The sequence below is a fragment of the Caloenas nicobarica genome, chromosome 1 (genome assembly GCF_036013445.1).
Source record: "Caloenas nicobarica isolate bCalNic1 chromosome 1, bCalNic1.hap1, whole genome shotgun sequence".
In the NCBI taxonomy this organism is placed as follows: Eukaryota; Metazoa; Chordata; class Aves; order Columbiformes; family Columbidae; genus Caloenas; species Caloenas nicobarica.
Genome location: NC_088245.1, coordinates 105,380,310 through 105,405,439, shown reverse-complemented (window position 1 = coordinate 105,405,439; position 25,130 = coordinate 105,380,310). Strand labels below are relative to the sequence as shown.

The 25,130-nt window shown below is 42.9% G+C and overlaps 1 protein-coding gene across 6 annotated transcripts in view; it reads left to right on the top strand.

The window, feature by feature from the left end:
• GPM6B (glycoprotein M6B) overlaps positions 1 to 25,130 on the top strand; it is a 113,186-nt gene that overhangs the window by 62,602 nt on the left and 25,454 nt on the right. For 2 of the 6 annotated variants that reach the window (XM_065655371.1, XM_065655543.1), the window contains exons 1-2: positions 17,360 to 17,420; positions 24,798 to 24,917. The exons of 1 other annotated variant lie outside the window; for it this stretch is intronic. In XM_065655371.1, the coding sequence (XP_065511443.1) occupies positions 17,360 to 17,420; positions 24,798 to 24,917 (181 nt within the window). Of the gene's footprint in view, positions 1 to 17,345; positions 17,421 to 24,797; positions 24,918 to 25,130 lie in introns of those variants that run through there. 3 more of the 6 variants (XM_065655627.1, XM_065655790.1, XM_065655449.1) reach the window with 2 other exon arrangements.

Below are 25,130 nucleotides of genomic sequence, written 5' to 3'. Positions count from 1 at the left end.
TTCTTTCTGAGCTTTGCTTTTATCTTTTTTTAAATTTTTTTTCTTTTTTCTCTCCTCTCTCTTATCCTGCTATTTTACCTCTTGGGTGCACACATTCCCGGCATAGTACCCTGAAAAATCATCATCCTACCCACGTATCATGTGCCAGCACCTCTGTTTTGTGTAGGAAAGTCTTCTATATTTGAAACCAGGGCCATCTGCCTTAATCCTGAAAAAAACAAGCAAACAAACAAAAAAACCAGTTTTCTGCAAGGGCAGTGGCCACAGTTCTTCTGTATAACTTCAAAAGGAAAGTCCAACCCATCCTATAGTAATACTATTTTGAACTTCTATTTGTCAATTACTTCTACAGTTGAGACTCATTTCACTTACTGGATCAAATTTCCCACAGATCCCATATGCCAGCCACCTCTTTTTCGTGGCTTCAGAATCCACTAGTGCTTTTTATAATCTGAAACAAGCGAGTGCTGCACATAGTGTAGGAAAGGAGAGGTGGAGGCAGAGGAGGCTGACAATAGATGCATTCAAACGATGTGAAAATGCAAGTGGGAAAAATATGACTGTGTTGGTAGAGCTTGTCAGATGGGTATTAAGGCATATAATGTATTAGCAAATCATAGATATTTTGAAGACAAAAGAAGGAAATTTCTGGAATTCTGCTCCTTGTAAGAAAGAGGCTAACCAGTAAGTATTGGGTACCAGCGTTTAAGTGCAATGTCATAGTTGCTAGTTATTGTCCCTGCTGCACAGATATTTCTGAAGTGCAGTATGAGTCTTAACGATCTCACTTTTAAAAATGCATTTTCATTTGCCTCTGGCTTTGTAAAATCCTCTCTGAAAAGGAACATTGTCAAATAACCTGGTAAGATATAAAATGCTGCTGCTGCAGCTGAAAATAGTTCATGCTTTTGATGTTGCATTTGGGCACAAACATAAATAAATGGTAAATGACACAAAAGGTATTGAGAAAAGTAACCTGATGTAAGGTAGAAATGTGACCTGTGCTGCTCACTTCAGTCCCTGGTTGATACTTTTGTTAGAGCAAGATGCCGACAAGTGCTCCCTTGCCAAGGAGGAACTTAAGACACTTCGGTATTTTTTTGAATCACAAGTCCTTAACGTGAAGAGTACTGATGACTGCCCACATCTGGTGAACTGGATTACAATCTAATTAGCATGAAGAATTTAGGAAACTTTTATCAAGTTTCAAAAGTAATACGTGAAGGAAATAAATAGCTTGGCAACAAATTCAGAGAAGTATTACTAAAATGTTTCTCGGGGATAACTTGAGAGTAGTTTTCCTGCTTCTGAAAGACTTGGCAGACATGAACGGTAACCTATTTTATTTGTTAACATTTTCTCTTCAGATAATTTGGTATATTTAAAGATATCTGTTGTATTTAATTGACCCCTGTGGTTTAGAGTCCATCTAGAAATCGAGGCACATACTGTGAAAGATCAATAAAGTGATTTTAGTGTTTGTGAAAGCAATTTTCTGGCCTCGTTGATGCATTAAAAAGGATAATACACCTGTCCTACATTTGTGAAGTATCTCAGCAAACACAAAAGGGCAGTCTATTCAGTTTATGTAGTTTATTTTCCAAGACTGTACTGCAGTCGCATGTTTCCAAGTAAAAACATACTTTCCCCTGTAATCTCATTCACTTACATGCACATGAACTATTTTGTATAGTGAAGAAAGGTTAAATTCAGGCTGAAATGTTGCGCAAAGGAGAGATGGAGGCAGAAAATCTATAATACTTATTGTAAAGGAGTAGAAATTCCTTTTCCATGTCTCTAAATGTAGGGTTTACATCAGCACTGAGAAGCAAAGGCTTTTTGCAAATAGAATAAGTTGGGTAGTAGAAATGAGAAATATTTTAAGATGGAAATAGCTGCTTTTATGTCTTCCCTCTCATTTGCAGTTCTGACTATCTGCTCAGCTTTAGGTGTGCGATCTCTTTTTGTCTGTGGGATTGCATAGCAGTTATTTGGAGAGGAAGCCGTATGAGGAGCAGCTGAAGTCACTTGGTTTGTTCAGCCTGGAGAAGAGGAGACTGAGGGGAGACCTCATGGTGGCTCCAGCTTCCTCACAAGGGGAGGAGGAGGGGCAGGCGCTGAGCTCTTCTCTCTGGCAACCAGTGACAGAACCCAAGGGAACGGCAGGAAGATGTGCCAGGGGAGGTTTAGGTTGGACATGAGGAAAAGGTTCTTCCCCCAGAGGGTGGTGGACACTGGAACAGGCTCCCCAGGGAGGTGTCACGGCCCCAAGCCTGGCAGTGTTCAAGAAGAGACCGGACAAGGCCTCAGACACATGGTGTGAACTGTGGGGTTGTCCTGTGCAGGGACAGGAGTTGGACTCGATGATCCTTGTCGGTCCCTTCCAACTCAGGATGTTCTATGATGATGAACAGTGCTTCAGCTTGTAAGGGTGGGAAGTGGAACCCTGTATGTATTGTTAGTAGGTATTTTGTGTCCTGAGGAAAAATCTCAAACAATAGTTGTTGGGATGGACCAGCACATCTAACACTATGTCAGATGATTCAAAACTGTGGGAAAATTACATTTGACTTCTGTAGGGCATCTCACATATCTGGTTGCTACATCTCGGTTTTTGTTTGGGTTTGGTTTGGGTTTGGTTTGGTTTGGTTTTTGGTATGACACTCTAAACCCTTTCTCTTTGAAATACTCAGTGGAGACTGTGAAATTTTGTCAGCACCTGTGGTGGTTATATTGCAGGTGTAGTAGAGGTTAAAAGAGGAGTACAGCTTTTGGGGAGAGAAGGGGTTTTATGTTTTTAAGCATGCAGGCACCTGAGTGTTTCTGGAGCCGTTACACTTCAGAGGTACATCTCTGTGAGTAAGCCCCTCTGTAGCAGGACACAGGATATTCCTCCCCAGTTCTGCACACCAAGGACCACAAAGGATCTCTGTGGGAAACTTCACTGCTGGCACCATCCAGGTACCGCACTCCAACTAGGATGGAGTAGGATGGAATGTGGGGAAGCTCTTCCTTCTCTGCTCACCCTGCTCTGCGCATACTTGCATTGCTCTCCTGATCTTGATCCTGATGTGGCCAACAACCCAGCTCCACTATGTGGTGTTCCCAGCTCTCCAGCCTTGACTTGAATGATAGAATCATAGAATAGTTTGGGTTGGAAAGGACCTTCAAAGTTCATCTAGTCCAACTCCCCTGCAATGAGCACATCATCTTCAACTAGATCAAGTTGCTGAAGGGAGTCTTTTATTCTATGGGGCCCTGTTCCTCTGTCCCAGGGCAGCCTTGAGAGCCCAGAATGCTTTTTGTCTTTAACATCTTTATGTGTATCTGAATAAGTGCTGGGTCTCTCACACTTAGAGCAGAAATTTTAGACTAGCAAATCTGTACCGTATCCTGAGAAGACAGAAAATCACCTCTGCCTTGATACCTTCAGCCAGATTCCCCAAGTCAGGTCAGTGTTTAGAAAGTAGTAAAAATAGTCATGATCTAGGAAGTCAGGTTTGTTAGACCGAGTTAAAAGCACAGGAAAGAAGACCTGAGGGACTTGTCCCACTTCATAGCAAATCAATCTGTTTGAGTGCCAGTAGTTTTGGGTTTGTTTTTTCATGAGATTAATATAGAAGGCCAGAAACTATTTCTGCCTGCAGGACCAGGCATAGTATGTCCTGAACATTTTCTGTGGCTTTTTCTTCTCACTGAAAGCTGAAGCATGAAGCATATTCTGAGATACTTCCATGTTGTTCACTTGCACAGAAGAAAATAGCAGTAGGTGGGATATTGGAAAAGTTAATAGCACTTACTCAATTCGTTTCAGCAAGATAGTGACTCACGATGCCAAAATGAATGTAATGAGGATGGTTTATTTTAGCTTAGATATCATATGTACCTAAGAAAAAGCAATTGAACCTCTGGTAAGAATGCTGTCAGGGTTCAGTACTCTGTAGTGATCTGAGCTGTAAAAGCCCATCTCCTCACATGAGAACATAGAGCGCTCTTTCTGGGGCTGTTTGAAGGAAGAGTGGTGCTGTTGTTGGTCGGGTGCTGCCGGGTGACAGAACGCCGGAGCGGATGGCAGCATGTGTTGTGTGTTCATTGTTGGTCTGAATCCAGTGAATCTGAAGAAAAACTGGAATTTGAGAATATTTTCCTTGACTGATGAAGTGCTAAGGTCAGGTCCCTTTGGGGCATTGGCAGTGTGAAAGGCACAGCTTCTGTACCCTGCTCTGACTTCTTTTGTGTCCTTTCTTCTTCACTCTCCAGCCATTCTGAAGAGAAATTCTACAGGTGAGACTTAATATCTTCTAATTAGTGGAGGGCTTTTTTTCTCAGCCCTCTTTTGGTCTTAGTTCAAAGTTATGAGACTCTTTTACCTAAAGTTTCTGTTGGCATATTGCATCCCCAAGAAGCCTAAAATCTCATTGCTGAGTTTACTGCACCTTTTTAGTGGGCATTTCTCTTATCACCTTTTTGTGACCTATCAGAACTGTGGTGGTGTGAGTACACCTGTTTGTAAATGGAGCTGAAATCTGTTTTACTTCAGTTTCTGTGCCAAGCTGTTGTGGAAGTTTGGTTGAACAACACTTCCAAAAGACTCATCTCAGAAGTAGCACTTACAAAGTGAAGTTCTGAGCATCTTAGTATGAGAAAACCAATCTCCGTTTTGGCATTTAGTTCTCTGTCTCCTGCCTACACTGCCTTATTACTCTCATCCATCTCTTAATGACTGAATGGAGGCCTCTGAAAGACATCATAAATCCTCCCTCCGTTTGCTTTGACACGAGACCTTAGTGTGGTGATGTGTGAAGGTCTTGTCCACTATTTTGGTACCAAGTTGTGAAGGCCCTCAGAGCATGGGAAAATGCTTTAAAGGCAATTTACAGGTAGTGGTAGAGAAATACTGCCAAATAATGCCAGATTTCTTTAGCACCTTTGGTCAGAAGGTCTCCATCCAGTCACACATGGCCCCAACTGCAGCAAACACACCATTAAAGCAAACTTGTGGCTGTTGGAGATGACGAAAGAGCTTTCCTGGGGGAAAAGTTGTCCCGTTACTGTCTGAGCTAGTGCATCAGAGGAGAGTGCAAGTCATGGGCGGACAGACCCTTGGGCTGTAGGCGCTTGGCGCTGCGGAGGAGGTTTTGGTGAGAAGGGTGTGAGAACATCTGCCGGAGGGAGGGCTATGTCTACAGTTAGGCCTCAGTCACTGCTGCGCAGTTGCGGTATGGATGCCATACCGCATCAGTGCCAGGAACTCTTTGGCTCTGGTGTAAATAAGTAGGTGGAACGCCTCTCCTGGCAGGTAATGAAAACCTCTGGGTTGGCATTCCGAGGGAGCACGGTGCTGCGTGGGCCACTTGGCACGTGGCAGGGTAAAAGTGCATGGTTGGGAGAGAAGTGCTCATGCACAGCAGAGGCTGATGAGTATTTTCAGCATTGCTGCTAAAGGAGTCAAGGAGTGGAGATGGATCCTGATCCTCAGGAAATTTCCTGAAGCAGAAGAGGCTGACCAAAGCAGACATTTCTCCTACAAGACTCCTTCTGCAGGCTGCATCCCAGGCTTTTGTTCTCAACAGTTTTTGTATCCACCTCACTTGCAAGCTGCCTGCCTGGGATCTCATTGGCATTCTGCTTTTCTGCTGTAATCTCATGTTGTTAAGGAGCGTGATTTTTGTTCTTAGCTGTGCCATATATAGGAGATTACATAAATACCTTGGAAATCTTGGGAGAAGGAAGAAGACACTCCAAAACACCAAACCCTTCCTCTGAGAAACATTTTGACCGTGTAATCTCAGGTCTTCCTCTAAGAGAAAATTCTGTTTAACATAGGAGAAAGGCAGACATGCCTCTTTACCAGAAAAGCCACAAACTGGCTTCCTAATGGTCCAGCTGTGCTAATGAGCAATTACAGACCAACACACTGAGCTGAGGTACATTTGTTCTCCTAGCAACTGTTGCCCAAAGATGTTTTGATAGGGGAGGGCTCTGAGCTCCTCCTGTCCCTGTGTAGATCTTGTGTCACCTCCTTCCTCCTGCCCTCCTTTCCCTGATAAATAGCTGTTCACTTTCTAATTTGAAGCTGTTTCATAAAGGCTGTACTTCGGGGTTTCAGCTTTCATGTTCATAACCTTCCAATTAAACCAAAGGATAATCCCAGGGGTGGGGGGCTGGTTTGTTTTGCCTTGCAGCACAGTGGTTTAGCTTCCCATTGAAAACTGGCATTTTCACCAGTGCGCCCCTGGTTCAGAGGGGAAATTGAGCTGTAGGTATAGGACCCTTTATATTGATTTACTGTGAATGTATCTCATTTCTGAAATCCTCGATGTCAGGGTCTGTGGAAGTGCTGGGGGCAGCCAGACAAGCTCACCAGGGTGCGGACCACAAGCCTGTGGTTCAGTGACACACTGCACAGACACCATGTTACTCTGTGCCACATCGAAAGAGTGGCTTTTTATTTTCTTTTAAAGTCTGAAATGTAGCGAATAATATAATTTACTAAAACGATTTTATCAGTCCTGCTTCCTTCTTTTCAGAAAGAGTGAAAATTTGTTAAATGTGCTTGCAACTCGGGAGGGACAGAGGAGGAATAAAACTTCAAACAACGCTGCTAAAAACAGCCTGGGCTGCTTTTGTTTGGACTTTTCAAAACGCAGCAGCTTAATGCCTCCATTGTACGCAGGGGGAAATATGCTAATTCGAAGCACATTTCCCATCAGAAGCCCTTTCAGTCCTGTCATCGCTGAGATATGAAGGATGATAAAAGCGGGGAGAAGGGGGGAGGCCCCTATCATGGGAGTGCGGCTGCTGGTTATTGTGCTGGGGGAGCGGGGCTGAATAGGGCTGACGAGCCCGCTCACCCGTGAAGGCCCGTGGCCCTGGGGCCGCGCGGGTTCCCATGGGCGCCGGCTGCCCCTGGGACCCCCTGCACTGCCACCCCAGGGGCAGGCGTCCTCGGGGGCATGCCTCGCGTCGGCCTCCCCACCGCCAGCCGAGACAACAGCGGAGGGGCTGCCATCCAAGATTTGCAAGCACCAGCCACGGTCACCCCTCCTGCAGCCCTCTAACCCAGTATTTCTTTCTGCGTAACACAGGCGGCTACGTTTGGAACACTTTAAGTGCAGTCTAAGCTGAAATAACTGATTTTTCCTGAGAAAGCCTCCATCATGTCCTTTCCAAGTAGCTGCTGCTTGCAGGGCGGTGGTGCTGGCTGGCTGCGTGGTGTTGAGCTCCCTCAGCAAAGAGGCGTCTTCAACTCAGGAAATGGTGGCTGCCGCGGTTGGGGTGGGTTTTATCCTCACAGTTACGAAACAGAAGAGAATCTGTGAAATGCTACTTAGTCTGTTACCACTGATTTATATGATTATATTATAGGTTGAAATAAATACATTCATCAGTGTTAGGCATGTATTAAAAATCACAGAATCACAGAATGGTTTGGGTTGGAAGGGACCTCTGGAGATCATCTATTCCAGGGGTGTCAAACTCCTGTTCACCGAGGGCCACATCAGCCTTGCGATTGCCTTCAAAGGGCCGAATGTGATTTTAGGACTGTATAAATGTCCTACATTTGACACCCCTGATCTAGTCCAACCCACCTGCTAAAGCAGATTCACCCAGAGCACTAGGTGCTGTAAGAAGTACTCTGAGTACTACTCTTGCTGTAAGCACTATTCTTTAAATACTGCATATCTATAAAAACTTACGTTTTCCTCCCCTCTCCCCTCTGCCCCTTGAAATTATGGAAAGCTCTTTAAATGGAGAGGTTTGTCTCAGGAGTCTGGCCGTGTTGGTCTGGAGTTGGGGAGATGCTTGGTTTACCCAAGAGGACTACATTTTCTGTTTTCTTTTTAACAGGTGCTAGTGTTATTTTATTGTAGAGAATTTGGGATTAAATGAACTCAAGGCTCTGATAATGTTGCTATGATATTTGCTTGGAAACTGTTTGAAATGGCAATGAGAATTTAGTTGTAGTTGTTTGTTTGGCTCTGTAAACCTGCAGTGTACTAATGGCAAATTAAACTAAGAAAATGGGCTTTTGATTGCGTTTGCAATCTGGTGATGTTCTCTGCTATAGAAGTATGTGCTACACTCAAACACACAGTTTAAATACTTCTGAGGCCCATAGCTGGAATGAAGTACTTAGAAATACTTTTAAAGTAGTGGTTTGTCTTCAGTTTCTTCCCTATACTTATAAACTTGTGAACAGGCAAATCAGGCTGGTTGATGTTGGCTAGGTGTGAGAAGCTGCAATATTTTTCTGCAACCTGTGGGCAAGTCTCTGATCTGCAATGAGAAGAGCTCTATCCCACGTTGAGCAGCATGCCTTTGGTCACCTCCAGGGTGGTGAGCACACATTTGATGTAGTACAATTTTTTTATACAGAGATACAGTTCCTCCTATGGACCAAAGAAGGAACCTTAGCCAGAGGCTTGGATGTTTTTTCTGCCGTGTGCTTTTCTCCAGCATTTTACTTTTTTTTTTTTTCCCCCCCCAATATATCCATCCTTTCTCCCTTTCCCTGGCTTCCTAGCTGCTTTCTTTTCCTCTCCAAAAGGTGTAGAAAGGTGGAGCAGATGATGGTACTTCAGGAATCAGTAGTGGTGATAGATATGTAAGATATGTCTATAGTACTACTGAGAGCAAAAATGCCCAGTGCCATTTTGAATAACGAATGCCAGGGTCTCCAAACCAGACACATAATGATAATGCTTAGTGTTTACACTTGGGAAGCTCTGAGTGCAAGTGAGATGGTTACAAATATGCTGAAACCCATAGAGCAGAAATAAAACGGGACGGGAATGATACAAGGAATAGATGAAGAAAAGTAGATGCTAAATGAATTTTACTTTGACTCATGGTGAAGGGCAGAAATGATGCCTTTCAGCTGTTTAAAACAAGGGAATGTCATGTTTGGAAAGCAGCGGAGAATGAGGTTGTAACTAGGCAGTGCCAGGGTGGGATTGCTCAGAAAAGAGAGCCTGTGTGGTTTCCAGGCAGTGAGAAGGGACACCAGTTCAGAGGCCTCCTCTTGGAGAAGCCACTCCTGCATTGCCCACAGTGGGGGCCTGACCCATGTGCAAACCTCCCTTTGCACCGAGCCTCGAAACCCGCCAGGATACAGAATGGCTCTTCCTTTCCCCAAGACAACCGAAAGGCTCCAAGCTCAAGACACTTAAAAAATTAGGCAAGACAAAGTGATGGAAATGTATACTCTAGGGAATAATCCTGCCCGGGCAAGGGATTTTACTGGACAGGCTATCTGGGAATCCAGGCTGAAAGCTGCTACTTTGTCCTTAACTCACCCTATAGTGCTTTTGTCTCAGAGCTCGCTTTGTATTCAGGATCACACACTGCTGAGGTTCAGTAAAAATCGAGACATGACATGATCCAGACGGAGCTCCAACCATGCCCGTTGTTGGCAGGTTAAGTCATTCAAGTCATTCTCTATTTATAAGGGAGAGGGTGGGGTTTTTTGTTGTATGTGGTTTGGTTTTGATGTGGGTATTTTGGGGTGGTGGTGTTGTTGTTTGGTTGGTGTTGGTTGGTTGGTTTTTTGTTGTTTTTTTTTTCCAGATTGCACTGAACTCCCAGAGTGCACACTTAACTTTTTGTGGGCACAAGTGAAAGAAAGACCTGTGAAACACTTCAGCGGCCGTTGTTTGTTGTCCACTGGCAGTGTTCTCAAAGGCATTGTAAAGTGCAGAAAGAACCGCTACTTTATACATGACTGGGATCCCAATTGATGCAGTTAGAAAGAGGGGATTGGAAAAGCTAGGCTGGTCGAAGCTCCCTGGCACATATTTAGTCGATGAGTTAATTGGATACCCTCAAAGTAGAACTTGTTAATGTCCTGCCGCTTTCCTAATGAGGATATCTGCTCTTCCAAAGAATACAATGATTAATTGGGGACCCTTTCGTTAGTGTCTTAACTGAGGATTTCATGACTAGTGTCCTGTGTGTGAACAGAAATTATATTTGAAGTTCAACAGGTGGTCCAGAGCTGCATGACAGAACCGGTCCAGGATCTTTCCCAAAGTATAGTTTAATTATACTGGGATGGGAATCAGTGTCAGGGAAAGAGCTACAGTAACAGTGACTTACAAGGTGCTGAAACTTTAAACAATGAATTTCAGTACCTTGTACCAGTCATTGTTTTGATGCTTTCTTTTATGTCAACGTTTTCACTGCAGAATGATGTGGGCTTTTCAAAACGTTGACACACAATTGTCCAGTGATGCGTGAGTGGGTCTCAGAGTGACACAGAGCTGAGCCTGCTGTTGGTGGGGCCAGCCTTTCAAGCTGGGATGCTGAGGTGAGCAGATAATGGTGCCTGAGAAATGGTGCTCTCACCACATTGTTAAGCTCTGCTGAAAGCTCCAATGCGACGCTGAGGAACTTCATTTTCAGCCCTGAAGTCTTCAGCTGGAGGAGGCTGTAGCACTGAGATGGTGCTTAGTTATGCATTCACTATCAAACTTAATACCTATTGCATGACTCTATAAGTTATTTTGCATTCCTCATTGTGGTTCTGATAATGCTGATAAGGTTTTCTGCTCAATAAAAATATGTATATAATCATACGCATGTATTTTCTTCATGTACATACATATACACACACATACATGTTTTCTGCATATGTATACACAAACACACATCTATATCTATGCATAGAATCCCTCATGAAACTCACAAGTGTTTTCATCCCTGTCTCTCCCCATGCCCCTCCAGTGTAGGGTACTTTTTTATAGCAAGTGCCCATGGTTTCTTTTTGGGGAGCTGTAGGGTTTTGTACTACTTTATATTTCCCTGCTTTTTTCCATGCTTTGTGAAAAGACTGGACTGAGGCCAAGACTGAAGAACAAAACAAGCACTGAATAGATTAGAGATTGTAGGTGGGATGCTGAAGTCTATGCGAAGAGTGGGAGGGCAATTTTGAAAATCAGAACTGGATGTAAAGTTAGCACAGGATCGTCTGATTAAATCTGACTTTGTGGAGCTGCAGAATAAGTTGGTGTCAAGGCCGAGCTCAGTGAAGTTTAGATTTATTTATAGATAGAGAAAAAAATCAACAGGTAGCCTCCCTGTCTCAAACTTCCGTGTGTTTTGAGACTAATCAGCTGCATTAGCAGGAAAGTATTATAGTGATACCTTTGCTGCTTTTTAATGCTCTGGCAGAAATAGCTCCTCTAGAAGTACAAGAGGCACTTCTACTTAAGTGCTAACAAGTACAACATAAATATCTAGGCTGCTAGTTCAGTGCGTCCAAGTATTTAGGATCACAGAATGGTTGGAGTTGGAAGGGACCTCTGGAGATCAACTGGTCCAACCCACCTGCTAAAGCAGGGTCATCCAAAGCAGGTTGCACAGGAACATGTCCAAGAAGGATTCTCTTGTTAGTCTTCTGTGATGGCAGTAGGCTTTGGCAACAATATCGGAGAAGAGGGTTCATAGCAAAAGTGAAGTAGGTTGACTTGTCTTCAAGGCGCAGAATTAAGGGTCTGAAGAAAAAAGACCTGAGCGTATCGTTTTCCTGCTGCACTGCAGCGTTCCTGCTGCTGCCGCATGTGTGACTCAAGGCAGAGGGATGGAGACACAAGTGTGACAGCTGAGAATCTCTTTGCTGTTGTGAAGGTGACAGAGAGAGCAAAAAAAGGTGGTTACGTGTGCCAAAATCAAGAATCTAGCCCTTAAAATGGTGGAGGAGTGTTTGAAGCACTGTTGAAAGGCTTCATTTATTAGTCATGTATGTGAGGATGTTGCCACTGCTGAGCGGAAAATGTATGTAAGATTGGGTAACTCAAAGCCTTGTTTTGCTGCCTAATTTTAAATTTAAAGCATTTGAAACCTGCCATGCATTACACTTGTAGGAAGCTATACATATTGCCATAAAATTGTTGAGCTGGAGTAGAAGCTGAAGACGACTGTCAGGGTTGATGCTCCGAATGTTGCTTGCTGAATGAAAGCTGCTTCTAGGGGAGATGCTAGGATGTCTTTGCTTTTTGTTTCCTCAATTTCTGTGCTGTTTCAGCTGTTTTCTTTCTGGCTTACCAAGAACGTGGTGCCACTCCAGGCAGCCGAGCAGGAGGTCATATTGCTTCCAGCTCAGTTTCAAATGTAGCCTATGTTATTTTCATTTTTATTGCTTTTCCTCCAAAGTTTTTAGCGTGGTTGAGATTCCCACGTTCTGTCTGTCAGGGTTCTGACTTTTTGGTTTTAATTTTAATTTTTTTTTTAAATACAAATTTCTTACACCCAGAAAAACCTTGCCACAACCGTTAGTTAGGATAAAGAAATAATATCTAACTTTTTTTTTTTAGTTACTTTTGTCCTGTTGACTGCCTTTCATAAGCAGAAACGGACCTCCCAGATGCTTAAGAACATCATCGACTTTTGCTTTCGTTTTTTCTTTGATTATAGCTCTTCAGGCTTTTTGGTGGCTTTCACATCTCTGCTGTTTGAGTCATCTTTGAGACTAGGACTTGATGAGACTTAGCTACTGGAAAAGCCATACAGAACCATCTATTCATGCTTTAAGGGACTTTTCCCCCCCTCTTTGTGTTCCAAATAAAGGTTAGCCATCCGTGTATGTTCTGTTTATTGCCTTTGATTCTCGCCAGCGGCTGTGACTGCAGTGGGCTGGAGCAGTGGTCCAGCTGGAAGCCAGCAGGCTGGCCAGGGAAGTGTGTGAAACCCAAAAACTGAAGGGCATCCACTTGGCCTGCCCTGTTCGCTGCCAGGCATTGGGCTTGCTTGGCAGCAGCTATTGCCACCTTCATGTGGCTTTATTAAGGGGGTCACAGGACTGGCGCCTTCACACTGTAAAGGTCTGCTCACCCTCCTGGATTTACCTGCATCATCTAACTCAGCGATTTGACTGCAAAGATAACCACCACTATCCACGCTTAAGCCTTTAGTTTTGGCCTTCCTACCAGAATCCAAGATTGAGATCCCTAAGTGCAGTGCAGACTCATGTTTTTTAGTAATCTATATTTTATAGTGTGGTGAAAGTGCAGGTTTTTTTCCACTGTTACTTGTTCATGAATTTGGATTTCATTTTCCTAGTAATTTAGTATGTCTGAAAGAACGGGCCTCAATTTTTTTTTAAGTACTTGCCAGTTATATGACTGCTGCACGACTGAAAGCCTGTTATGCTTTGATTTTATGCATATGGAAAATTTGCCTGCTTTTGCATAAGCATTCAGAGTGGGTTTTGTACTCAGGTCTTAGGTAAGTGGTCTAAAGCTGGTCTGAACAGAAGCAGTTATGTTGAGAGACACAAAGTGGCTGCATCTCTATTTGTTCTTTCTCTTGAATATTTTAGCATATTTCCTAAATATATATATATGTATGTACGTATTCTACAAGTTGTGTTTAAAATGGGTTGTTTGGAGTACATGTCAGTTTTGTTTGAGGGACAATCTCTGAATTTTAACTTGCATCTTGGATCTCACAGATTAATCTCAAATCACTCTTGAACTATGTGAGAACACTTTTATTATGGCTGTGTGAAGCCTTTGTAGAAATGGCGAGTGTAGATTCATCTCCTGAAAGCCTGTGAAGAATTTGCTGTAGCTTATGATAGAGCTCCTCAGCCTTCAGGAATGTAAACTAGATTCAGTGACATTAAAGATAGATGTTCAAAAGGAATTGGCACATGAACAGAATTGGCTTTTTAATACCTTTTTTTACTTGTGTAATTGTACAATTTTACTTGACTGAGCAAAATGATTATATGTTTTTTGTTTGTTTTTAAAGCTAGATAAAATAGATTAAAACCTCTTTTAAAAAAATCTAGTTTGCAGTGAATGTCACTTGGTCTGCAGTGCCTTCGCATACTTTGCTCCACTGCTGTTATTCCTGACAAGCCTTAGGCTTGGAGCTGTGCTTTAGCAGCAGTAACCCTTACTGCTCAGCCCCTCTCATTTCATTTTTATCTTTGTCTGCAAATAAAATGCTGGGCTGTACTCCTGAAATGTAACTAGCCACCTTCCCTGGTTCCTGGTTATCTCAATCAATCTTGTCTGTATGGCAGGTTTTTGCTGAATATCAGTCTTTAAAGAATCTTTTTGTAATTTCTACCTTTGCAGCTTTGTCTTTTGTCATGTTGTCGTAGGCATAGACTTGACGTCTCCTACTCTCATCACATATTATGAAAGGGATGTATCTGATAAAGAGAGAGAGCGTTGGATGAGACAACTTGCTGGCTGAGATCAGTGCTCGAAGTGGAAGATCAGTACCCACGGTAGCTCTGGAGGAAATATCACATGGTTTCCCGTGTTTATCAATGATGAGGCAGAGGTTTGAACATTAAGAAATGACTTAAGATGATAAGTGCTTGAAATCCATTATATACTACAGCAATCCGGAAAGTAGTAAGAAGGGAGGGAGGAAACTTTACACTCATGCATCACTTGAAGGTTTTAGGGGAAGATTTAGTAGGTAGAATTAATGCTTTTGAATAGTTGAGATTGACAGCTTCTGAAGTCTTCAGTTCAAGCTCTTGTGAAGTTAATTCTGATACTGTGCACTTCTTCCTTGCTTATTTGGGGAAGGGGTTATCCTGGGAGAAAGCAGGAGAAACAGTCTCCCGGCCTATTAGTTTTGTGTTTGTAAAACATCTGCTCTGAAGTCCTGAACCTGCCTGGAAAATCTGCTTGCCAGCAGGGGAGCATGCAACTGTTTGAAGGCGTAGGTCTCCCTGATACAGAGTGGGAGGCTTCGTTAGTGGGTTTCTTCCGGACACAGTCTGTACCCAGAGGTTCTGTCTAATGTATTTTCTGTTTAAAGGAAGGAAATTCCAGATGACGTTTGTATTTTCTGTGTATTTATACTGGTAAGTACATTAATATTATACTACTCAAGTTAGTTTTTGTACAGGTCTTTTGTAACTTGGGGTAGTCAGAAGAGAGGTTTCAACCTTTTAAGCTTTTAGACCTTCCAAAGTTAGAAAAGATCATTAAGGAACAGAGTTCTAGACTATGATAGGAGTGAGCAGAAATGCCACCTGACCAATGGGAAGTTCCAAGAAAGGAATTTTAGTGTGAGGAGCAATCAACTGTTTTGACTAATGACTAAAATTTGTGTGACTTTCATCAAGTAGGGTGTGTTTGCTATGAATTTGCAATCTTATTCATGTTATGTGGGGAACACAACCGCTCTTTGTAGAATGTTTTCTTTGTATAATCATTATCCCAAATGTTAAAGAAGCTGTCTTTCCTTTCTTGATTGTGGGATTTGAACAACGTAATGGTTAAAAGACTATGGCAAACACATCACCTTAAGGTTTCACCTATCAGCTGCTTCCTTGAGGGAGTACATTTTCAGTACACAGTCTCACTGGGCAGGGATTTCAATATGTGTAAGGGCTGCTATGTGGGCATTGGAGAAGGAGGTTAGAGAAATATGCCTTGCACCTGGGTTGAGGTCTCAGCCTGGGCTGCTGATTTGATTACCTTCAGGAACCCAACCTATTGCCTCATGTTGATTCCTGAGGATACTTCATCTCCTCTACAAATTAACTTCATCCTGCTTATGAAAAGGTCTGCTGAGGTGGGAGCTTCAACTGTAGACTTTTCCTGGACTCCAAGAAAGCTTTTTAGGCAAGTGCCTGACATCAAATTTTGATGCTGCGATATGAAACCCGAGGGTAAGTCCAAGACCTCTTGGCAGCTGGGCTGAAACATATGTCTGAACAGTAATGCTCAAAGCAAAGTAAAAACTATGGTGACCATGGTGAGAGAAGAGGATTTGTGCACTGATTTCTTGCAAGAGAAGGGAAGTTTATCTAAAGATTGGGTCTGAGGTTTTTTTGTGCTTTTCACTAGGCATCCTTAGAAATAAAAATGCACAGCAAAATTGTGGGTGTAGTAACTTTAGCCAGAAGAGGCTGAATTGCAGCTACAAATCCTTGGACCGCTTCCTTCTTCCCACTCTCCTGGTTGAATCTGTTACATGGAACATGCAGCGTGTAGGTTTTAACATCCCCAGCATTTGCTGAATCTGCTAGGCGTTTTTGCAGCCTGCAGAATCAGCTGCGGCGGCTGGCCCGGCGAAGCCTGCCAGACCGCAAAGGCCATTACTCCATGGTTGCTCCATCATCCTCCGCACATCAAGGGCTGCCTTTGGGCATGTCTGCCCTGTGCAGTGTTGCACGCTGCAAAACAAACAAGGTGACAGGCAAGGTTAATTAGCCTTAAGTATGTCAGTTATCTTGGGGTTTGGAAGGGGAATAAAACGCCAGCATGGTGTTGCCTGATCTGTGGCTCCCTGGCACGGGGCTGCTCGGCGCAGGCTGGGGACACCTAAAGCCACCTCATGCAGTGCAGTGTAGACCGTGTCCTGGTTTTGTTGCTTCCAGAGCCAGGTTAGGACAGCTTGTTAGGTTGTGCTACAGTCTGTCTCGGTTTAGGGGAGCGACCAAACGCGAGCTTAGCAGCCACTCTGCACTCATGTTTAAGCATGGATTTAGGTCTCTAATGGCCGACATCCTTTTAAAACCCAAGCTGTGTTTTCTTAAACATTTTGTCCTTTAAAGTATTGCACATACATTTTAGGTCACTTGAGCTTGCTTTGTTTCTGCTTGCTTGGATTTTTTTTTTGTGCCTTTTTTTTTCTTTCCTATCCTGCTTGCTAGTCAGAGAAGTAATTTAAATTTTCCCTGTACATGTATATATGCCCACTTTTGCTTTTATGCTTCTCTCGCAGTTTTTTGTCGTGGGTGAGCGGAACTTACTCAGCAAAGAAAGCAAACAGAGAGAACAGACCCATCGCCCCCCACCCCTTGAAAGAGCAGAGGGCATGCGGAATAAATCAAAACACGAAGCATAATAACGAGGTCTCATGGGAAAGGGAGCCTTGCGATTGTGTGCCGGCGTGCACTCCCCTTAGAGACAGTGGCTGGGGGGCTCCTTTCTTTCTCGCCCGCGTCTCCCCTCCCGATGTCACCGATCCATTCACTGCCCAGGGAATTGATTAACGTTCGTCGGGAGCCTTGGGAGACGGGGAAAGAGGGGGAGAGCGAAGGGCGAGAGGAAGGGGTTGCGAGGTGGTGATGCCGATCCCCGCGACACAGCGAGCCGGGGCACGGTGGGGCGCAGGATGGGTATTTTATAGCTGGGGACCGCGGTGACGTATGGCTGAGCACTGGCTGGCACGGCTCCTCGTGGACCAGTCAGCGGAGCGAAATTGAAGCTGACAAGACTTTTTCTGGCGTTTTGGAAAGGACTGTAATCTACTGTAGGGGAGAACAGAGCCGCTCAATCACCGCCGCCGTAAATAGGAGACGGAAGGGAGTGAGAAAGGAGGCGAAGAGAAAAAGTGCTTGCTGGGGGGGGAGGGGGGGGCGGCATTTTTGGTGGATGGTATGAAGCCAGCCATGGAAACTGCAGCGGAGGAAAATGCAGAACAAAGCCAAGAGAAAAAAGGTACCCAGGGGTCTAACAATAGCCTGTTTAAATCTTTTCATTCAAGGGGCTTAAAGAGGTTTAGGCCAGTTTTGTCACTTTTTCGAATAGCTCTTAAACAATCATTACTGCATCTTCGGGCTTTCAGCCGTCCTTTCCTGCGTGGCTTGACAACAAATTAATAGAGCAGCGATCTTTCTGTCTGTGTCTGTATTTGCTCTGAATCTGTCCTAACCGTACCCAAAATGATGTTTGCAAAAGAAGTCTTACTGCTGTGTCTTTGACGGATTTTGGTAAATTTGGTTTACGGAGGTAGCATGTGCCTGTGTGTTTGTATGTCTTTTTCAGAGCCATAATTTGGTGTTTTCTTCAAGTCTAGCCGTGTAGCAAGGGTTTGCAATGCAGTGGGGGAGACCTGGGTTATAATAACATAGTATAATATCACACAACCTTCATGTAGTTAGCTTGATGCCAAATGCTACTCTTATTTTTAAATTCCTTTTCTATGGTGTCGTCTGGCAAATTTTGCTAATGTAGAGATCTCTCTGCAGCATGATAACGGGAAATAATGCAATGAGTTTCACAACATTAGGTTTCAGGATGTGTTAATCACCGAGAATTGCTGCTTAATAGAGAGAACAATTCCATGGTAGCGGTTCTGCAGTAGGGAGATGGCAGCACAGGAGAAGTGCTTCATCCAGCCCAGCGGTACAGGTGATATATTAATATTTGGTCTGGAGTGCTGAACTTCAAAGGCTAAATTCAACTAGCAAAGGACTGGTTTGTTTCAGCATCATATCATTTATGCCAAATGAATGTCCCTCTTCAGTGTAGCAGACTACTGTACAAATCATAGCAACCTTTTTTTTTTCTGACTGATCCAGCATTAACAAAATTATTCAAATTTCCACTGCCTTTTTACATGAATCATAGTATACTTTTGAACCTGTTGTGTATCATTTGTAAGCAATCCGAATATCTTATAGGAATGTGCAGCCGATACACAACTAATACATCTCCCCAGGTAGAATTGTTTCATTTATTGTTAAACGGTTCAAACATGAATGTAATGACAAATCCCAGTACTGTCCAGTACCAGGTTTTGTTTTGCTACTTTGAATCTGATTCCTCCTACATGCTTTGTATAATTCAGACCTAGCTTCAGTTTCAAGTAAATGAAATTTGTCAAGTGATTAGACATAGTACAACATAATCCCTTAGGGATTTCACAAAAGGAGGTCCACTGATGAGAGATTAAACTCTGAAAGCCATTAGTGTATGTGGACAATAACCCACCTCACTGCAGATTTTGAGTAATTAATGTACAAAATGTCCTAAATACCTTGGGTATAAAACCTATATCTTGATCTCACAGATCATTCAAAATTTACAGCAATTTTTTCTTCTGATTGATGAGTTTCTTTTAAACTGATAGAACTCCTGTACAATAAACACCAAAGAATGTTATCCTTATGCGTTAGCAGCTGTGCAAAAGAAAATGTGTTGCTGAGTGTGTTTATGATGAGTTTATGGTTTCCCTTTTATTTTGGCAAGGATGGAAGCACAACATGTAAAACAGTGAATCTGTTACCAAGTCAAGGTGGTTGGTCTGTTGTTTTCATAGGATGCAATCAGAGGAACTTCCTATCTGAATTTTACCACCATTTTCTTGGGTTTTTTGTGATAAATTTATACTTAGGATCTGTTACATAGGTCTGTGTATGTAACACTTCAAGGCTTTGTTCTTGCCAGTTCCCTCATTTCTGAATGTAACACATGGTCTCTCACATTATGCTCTTTATTTCTATTCCCTTAGATTCCCAATATGTTTCACAGCAAATTAAACTACAGAAAACTGAAACAGTCCCACTCCTAGTTTCAACAGCAAAATAAATAGCCCAGATCCACTTGCAAAGTTACTGCCATGAAGCGGTGATATAGGAGGCATATTTGGTTTTGAGGGGCAGGTTTTCCAAAGTGCTAAGACTGTTGAGCCCAGTTGGGTTTTCCGATGGGCTCAGCAGACATCAGGTACCTCTGAAATCTCAGGATTTTTCAAAAGAGCTCTTTCACCAGCAGTTCTCGTGGATGAAAATTACCTTTTTTTTTTTTTTTTTTTCCTCTGTGTGAAGAAACTTCCAGGAAAAAGCTGCTGCTTCATTTTTGGGGTGTAAACTAGCAGCTGACCCCTTCAAAAATGTGTCCATTTACTGTCTGGACAGGATCTCCTGCCTGCTGTGCCTTGCATGCTTGCCAGGCTCGCAATACTTGCTTCTTCCCTCCAAGATCCCACCTGGACTTAGCGTAATGGCTGTCCTCCATGAGGTGCCCCACATCCTGTGATGGGAGTCAACCACCACAGCTTCACAAGGTCATTTAACTCTTACAGAAATGAATTCCAGCGTCCAAGGAGATAAACCAGCACCAGAAGAGGCTCGGGGGATGTTGTTATTGCTAAGACTGAGCAAGAGAAGATCCTGAGCAATTTCACTTTGGGTATTCGGGTTCACGCACAGTTTGCTTTGCACTGCCAAGTTTTGGGGAAAGTGTCTGCATTTAACTGTTAGCAAATTGTACTTTTAAACTAAGAGGCTTTTTTCCCTTTACCTGAATTTTAAACTACAGGTTTACGAGTTGTGTTTTTTATGCAAGGGCCTTCTCAATGATGTACTGTAATTATACAGAACAAATGCTTGGAGGAAGTTGGGCTATAGGACTAAATGCTGTCTCTATCCAGGGCTCCCCGTACTCGGGAGAACACTGGAGACCAATATTGTTCAAGCACTTGGGATGAGCAGCGACATCTATTTTCAGTTCGAGCGCCTAATGCAGTTGGATCTGAACGGTGCTGTTGCACAGGTACTGGTTTGTGTTCCCATCCCTGTGGCAATTGTGGATGGCCAGCTATTTTGGGTTGCAGTGTAGCTGAGACAATTTACACAAGCTAATGTGCTTTGTGAATAATTACGTATTGATAAATGAAAACAATTGCTCTTATTTGGATTTTTAAAGTTTGAAAAATTGTATATAAATTCTAATTTTTGTATTTTAATAATCATTTTCCTTAATCCTGTGCCTGATTCAGGCTGTGATATTACCCAGCTGATGGATTCAGCATTTATCAGACATTTGTTTCTCTGCACCCAGATGAGTGGCTGCTGCCCCAGTTTTTTTAATTGGAAATGGAACAACACCCCTGTTGATGGAGATAAGAAATAAGTCAGCTTTATTCTGCATATCGGCAGCCCTTATCAGAGGAGAACACCACGAGCAAGCTGAAGCAAAATGTTTAACAGATACTTTACAGGGCTGCAGGACAGATTGGATGCATTTTAAAGATGAAGGTTTACAAATTATTACAAATGACAGGGTTTATCTTGCAGGCATTGAATTAAATCAAAACGTGAGGACTGGGCAAGGAGATTTACTGAGGTGGAATAAATAAGAAAAACAAAATGCCATTTTGCATCAGCAGTGAAGGACATCGATCCTGATACACATTAACAGAGACAAGAAGGTTCCCTTTTCATTTAACTTTGAGAAATACTACCAAGTTGCACAATTCAAGAAAAACAAAACAACAGAACCAAAACCAACTGTGGATGACCATGGTGAATTTAACAATTACGTATGGGAGGATGGAAGAAAGCCCTTATACTAGAATATAGTGTCCTTGTATGAATGCACATGATGTTCAAATTGCATGTGTTGTGCTGAGAAATAATGAAAACCAGCCTGAGCAGCTGTACCCAAGGTTCCTTTTAATTGGCTCTTCCCTACTAATGTGCTCTCGATGAAAGAAGACCTCGTGATCAGGAATGGCTGAGCTTTATTATTTTCATCATATGTGAAATGATCTTTCTGATTTTAAACTCTAAATAGACAAGTATGTGCTAGCCAAAAATAGAAAACAAATACTTCTGTTAAACACAACTGTACAACTGTGTGTGACACTGTAAAAGAAGCTGCTAAAGTGCGACGTGAGAAAGGAGTGAATTAATGTGCGGTTTATTTCACTTTTAGCAAAGTTTTTTTGTGCAATGAGCTTATGACATTTTGATGCATCACAGACAGATGTCTTTTTCGCTACAGCAAATTGAAAAGATTGTATTTTTTATATGTGTGTTATGGTTATTAGCCAAAATTTTAAAACATACTCCCTTAATGTTAGGCTCACACATTGATACCAGAGCTGTCAAGCTGTTGAAAGATTTTCATTATGCTGCATATTTTTTCCTGTTTCAAGCGGCTTACTGGTGTTTCAGATCCCCTGAAAACAACAACTGCTTTACGTCCCTGAAGAATATGACTCTAGGAAGAGAGGTCCAGCCCAGGGAGAATCTGGGACACGCGATATTCTAGGGATAATAATTTGGCAGGCTTAGTGATTTAGGTTTTAATGAATAGGATTTGGTTTCTAAATAGGAGGGGGCTGAAAAACGCTGGAAGAACATACTCATACTGGTCTGAATGACCTCGTGAAAGCAGAAAACTTAGACATATGTGCCACAGGGTATGGTAACAAGGGAGAAAACCCCAGATGGCACCATACATGCACAATGGACTCTGCGGAGTGAGCAAAGGGGCTAAAGAGGGGAGCGAAAAGGGATGGGGGGAGCCCCCTTCTATTACTCTAACCTTTCCCCATTGTCTGGCCAGCCTTGCTCCTAATGCCAGACTGCCAAAACATAAATGACCAGACCACAGCCTTCTCTTTGCTCTGGTGGACCTGCTCCATCAGCTGTGACAGATGAATGCCCAAACTGTTTGTTTCCTCTAAACCTGTACACTGAAGGCAGCAAGCGTGGGGATGTTGGGCACTGGGAATTGTATGACAGGCATGCAAGATGATTCATCGCAAGTGAATATCAAACACCACAGTTGCCATCAGCGTGCCTGCGTGGGGTGACATGGAAACTTTGTCTTGTAGCTGCTTCGAGCAGGATCGAGGACACGACCTGGTTCAGACTGACAGGAGGGATCAAGCTGCAGGAGCTGGGCTATGTGTGGAGAGTGTCATACTCTAGAGCTGGGAATACCGCTTGTGTAGCTAGTTCCTCAAAAAGCTGAAGATAAATACGTCATTTAAACCTATTTATTTCCTTTCCTAAATATTTGGGGTACAGAGTTAAATTCTGAATTCATACGTACAGTGTGTAATAGTTGTTACACCATTGAAGCCTGGGGGGCTTTTGACCCGGCGATTTTACATGAGTAGGCTTGGGTGGGTCCCAGCAAAGCCACCAAATGATATTCTTCAACTTCAGAGGTCGCACCAGGCGTGCAGTGAGGGCTACCCAACAGCCATCGCTAAGTGGCCCTTTGTAGAGCAGTGGAAAAAATGAGATTCCTTACAGAGTTGCAACCACTTTCTAATGAAAGAAGCCCTGTTATTGGCAACACCAGAAATTGCTATTTTAAAAAAAACCAACAAGTTCATAGAATATTTTCACTTGCAGAAATGATGCTAGAAAGTTTACATGCTACCTCCACGTTTCAGGGTTTGATGTTTGTCCCGCAGCAGACAGCGGTGACTTCACCAGTGTCCCCCCAGACTAAGGGAGAAATGCAGCTGCTGCCTGCTCTGCTGCTTTGAGAAGTGGCTTTTGTAGCCACTGCTGGAGAAATCTCAAATTGTGAGTTCAGGCTTGGTAGGATAAAATCCTTTTGGTGCCAAGGGTTTGATCTAGATGCCACTGCAGTGCAAATTAATTTTTTTTTTCTTTCGGGAAGTCTTGGCAGCTGGTTATTTTTAATTCATTTATTTTTTAATCCGACTCTGTTACCAGTGTCCTGTAAGTAGCTTCAACAAAGCAGAGAGCAGATAGTTGGGAGGGAGAGGGGAGAGAGTGTGCAGCACTTGCAAGAAATTATGTTATTTTCGATTTTGTATCCAGTTCAATTATTATGGCATTCATTGGGATCTCAAAAATGGGATCGTTCCTGTGTAAGCAGAAGGAGGTGATATCATCCTGAGCATGCACAGTCATTTTGGAGCAATACTTTCAACACATTTTGAATTTGGTTATGCTCATAAGATGTGGATTTTGCCTTTCCTAGAAGGAAGGGTCAGCTGTACCAAATGGAGTAATGTGTTTTAGGAAAAATATACTACCTTATACCAGCTTACTGATCGCTGTGTTGAGTCGCAGGCTGGGGAGAAATGCCAAGCCACAAAGTATCCTTTAGAGAGCCATTCATACTAAGTTTGCATCCCAAACCCGAAAGACTGTTTTAATGTTGGAGTTCATTTGCTGATAACAAATTCTTGTTTCAAAGCTCTAGACGCAACGTTTGGATTTGAGGCCAAGATTTTTTATCTTCTTGACATATCCAAATGTAGCTGCGTCAAACTCCTCGTTGCACCAGCAGAAAAACTATATGAGAGAGGGACCAGGTCCAGGACCTTCCTAGCCCCTCACATCTCAGAAATTTATGGTATTTCTACTACCCCCACCTCCTGAAATCTCTCTCTGATCTAGTTTACAGTAGATGGGTTTTCACCATCATAATCTTCACTTTCTCTACGTGCCCCGACGCTGCTGAATTGGATTTATTTTGGCCAGAGGTGATGATTACCTTCTCATTTATCCACCACAGAGTGGGACTCTGGTGCATTTTAAATAGAGATCTGTCTGTCTCACCCTGACAGCCGTGACAAAGCCATAGTGGTGCTGACGGGGGACATGTAGCTTCAAAAGTGGTTTGATGTTGTTTGAAGCCCCTGTGCTGATGAGTGTGCGAGCGGCTCAGGTGTGTTACCACGCGTGGGGTTTCGTTGCTGAGCTTCTTTCTGTGCTCTGAAAAGAGGAGAGGAAGGATAGCTGCTCTTCTTCATTGTAAACCTGGAACAAGTCTGTTTTAACATACTTGGTCTAGATTTTTGGACGTGAGCAGAGCGTATGAGAAATAAAACCCTCAACTTATTATTATTTTTTTTAATGTAAGAAAGTAATGGAGCAAACTCCTGTGTTTGCCCTACCTCTACATGTGACAATAACCATTTTCTTAGACAGATTTAGGGTCTTTTAAAAGAACAGGTAACGTGTTTTTCCATGACTTTGTCTTCCTTTACTTCCGGAGCAGAGTTCTTTGCCATGGACAAAAGAAGGGAGATGTGAGAGTGGGTGGAGGGAAGGAATAGAGCGTCCTTCGATACGTGTTTAATTCAAATCCTAGGCAGAGTTTTAGCTATGCAACCTTTCTTAACACCTGTGTGAGCGTTTCCCTGTCAGTCATCCCTCCCACCCTCTCCCTTGGTTTGTAAGGTTATGTTGTTTCAGTTCTGAAACTACAGTGTGTTTTTCTGAGCTCTGATTTTTAAATAAGTTAAATGACTGAAAGTACTGAACTAAAACTTGCTGGTGACACTGACTTTTTACCACCTAAAATTGGCAGTGATCACCAGACCAGAAATGGAAATTGGCAGGTACCACTGGATGTACAGGAGTTCAAGGCCACACCGGTACCATCATGTGCCAGCATTGAGAGGCAATGTTAGTCCTTTGGGGATTCAAGGTAAATAAAGGGCTGGGTGAAATGGAAATGGAGAGTTCAGAAATAGTAGTTGCATAAACCTAATGCTTTGCACTAGTCCTAACAATTTAAGATAAATTATGTTCTTCTGTTTTCTTTTCTTTTGTTTGTTAAGGCTGTAAGAAGCCTAGTTCTTTCATATGAATACTTGACATAAATTTAAATTCGGTTGCTAATGCTTGAAAGGCTATAATG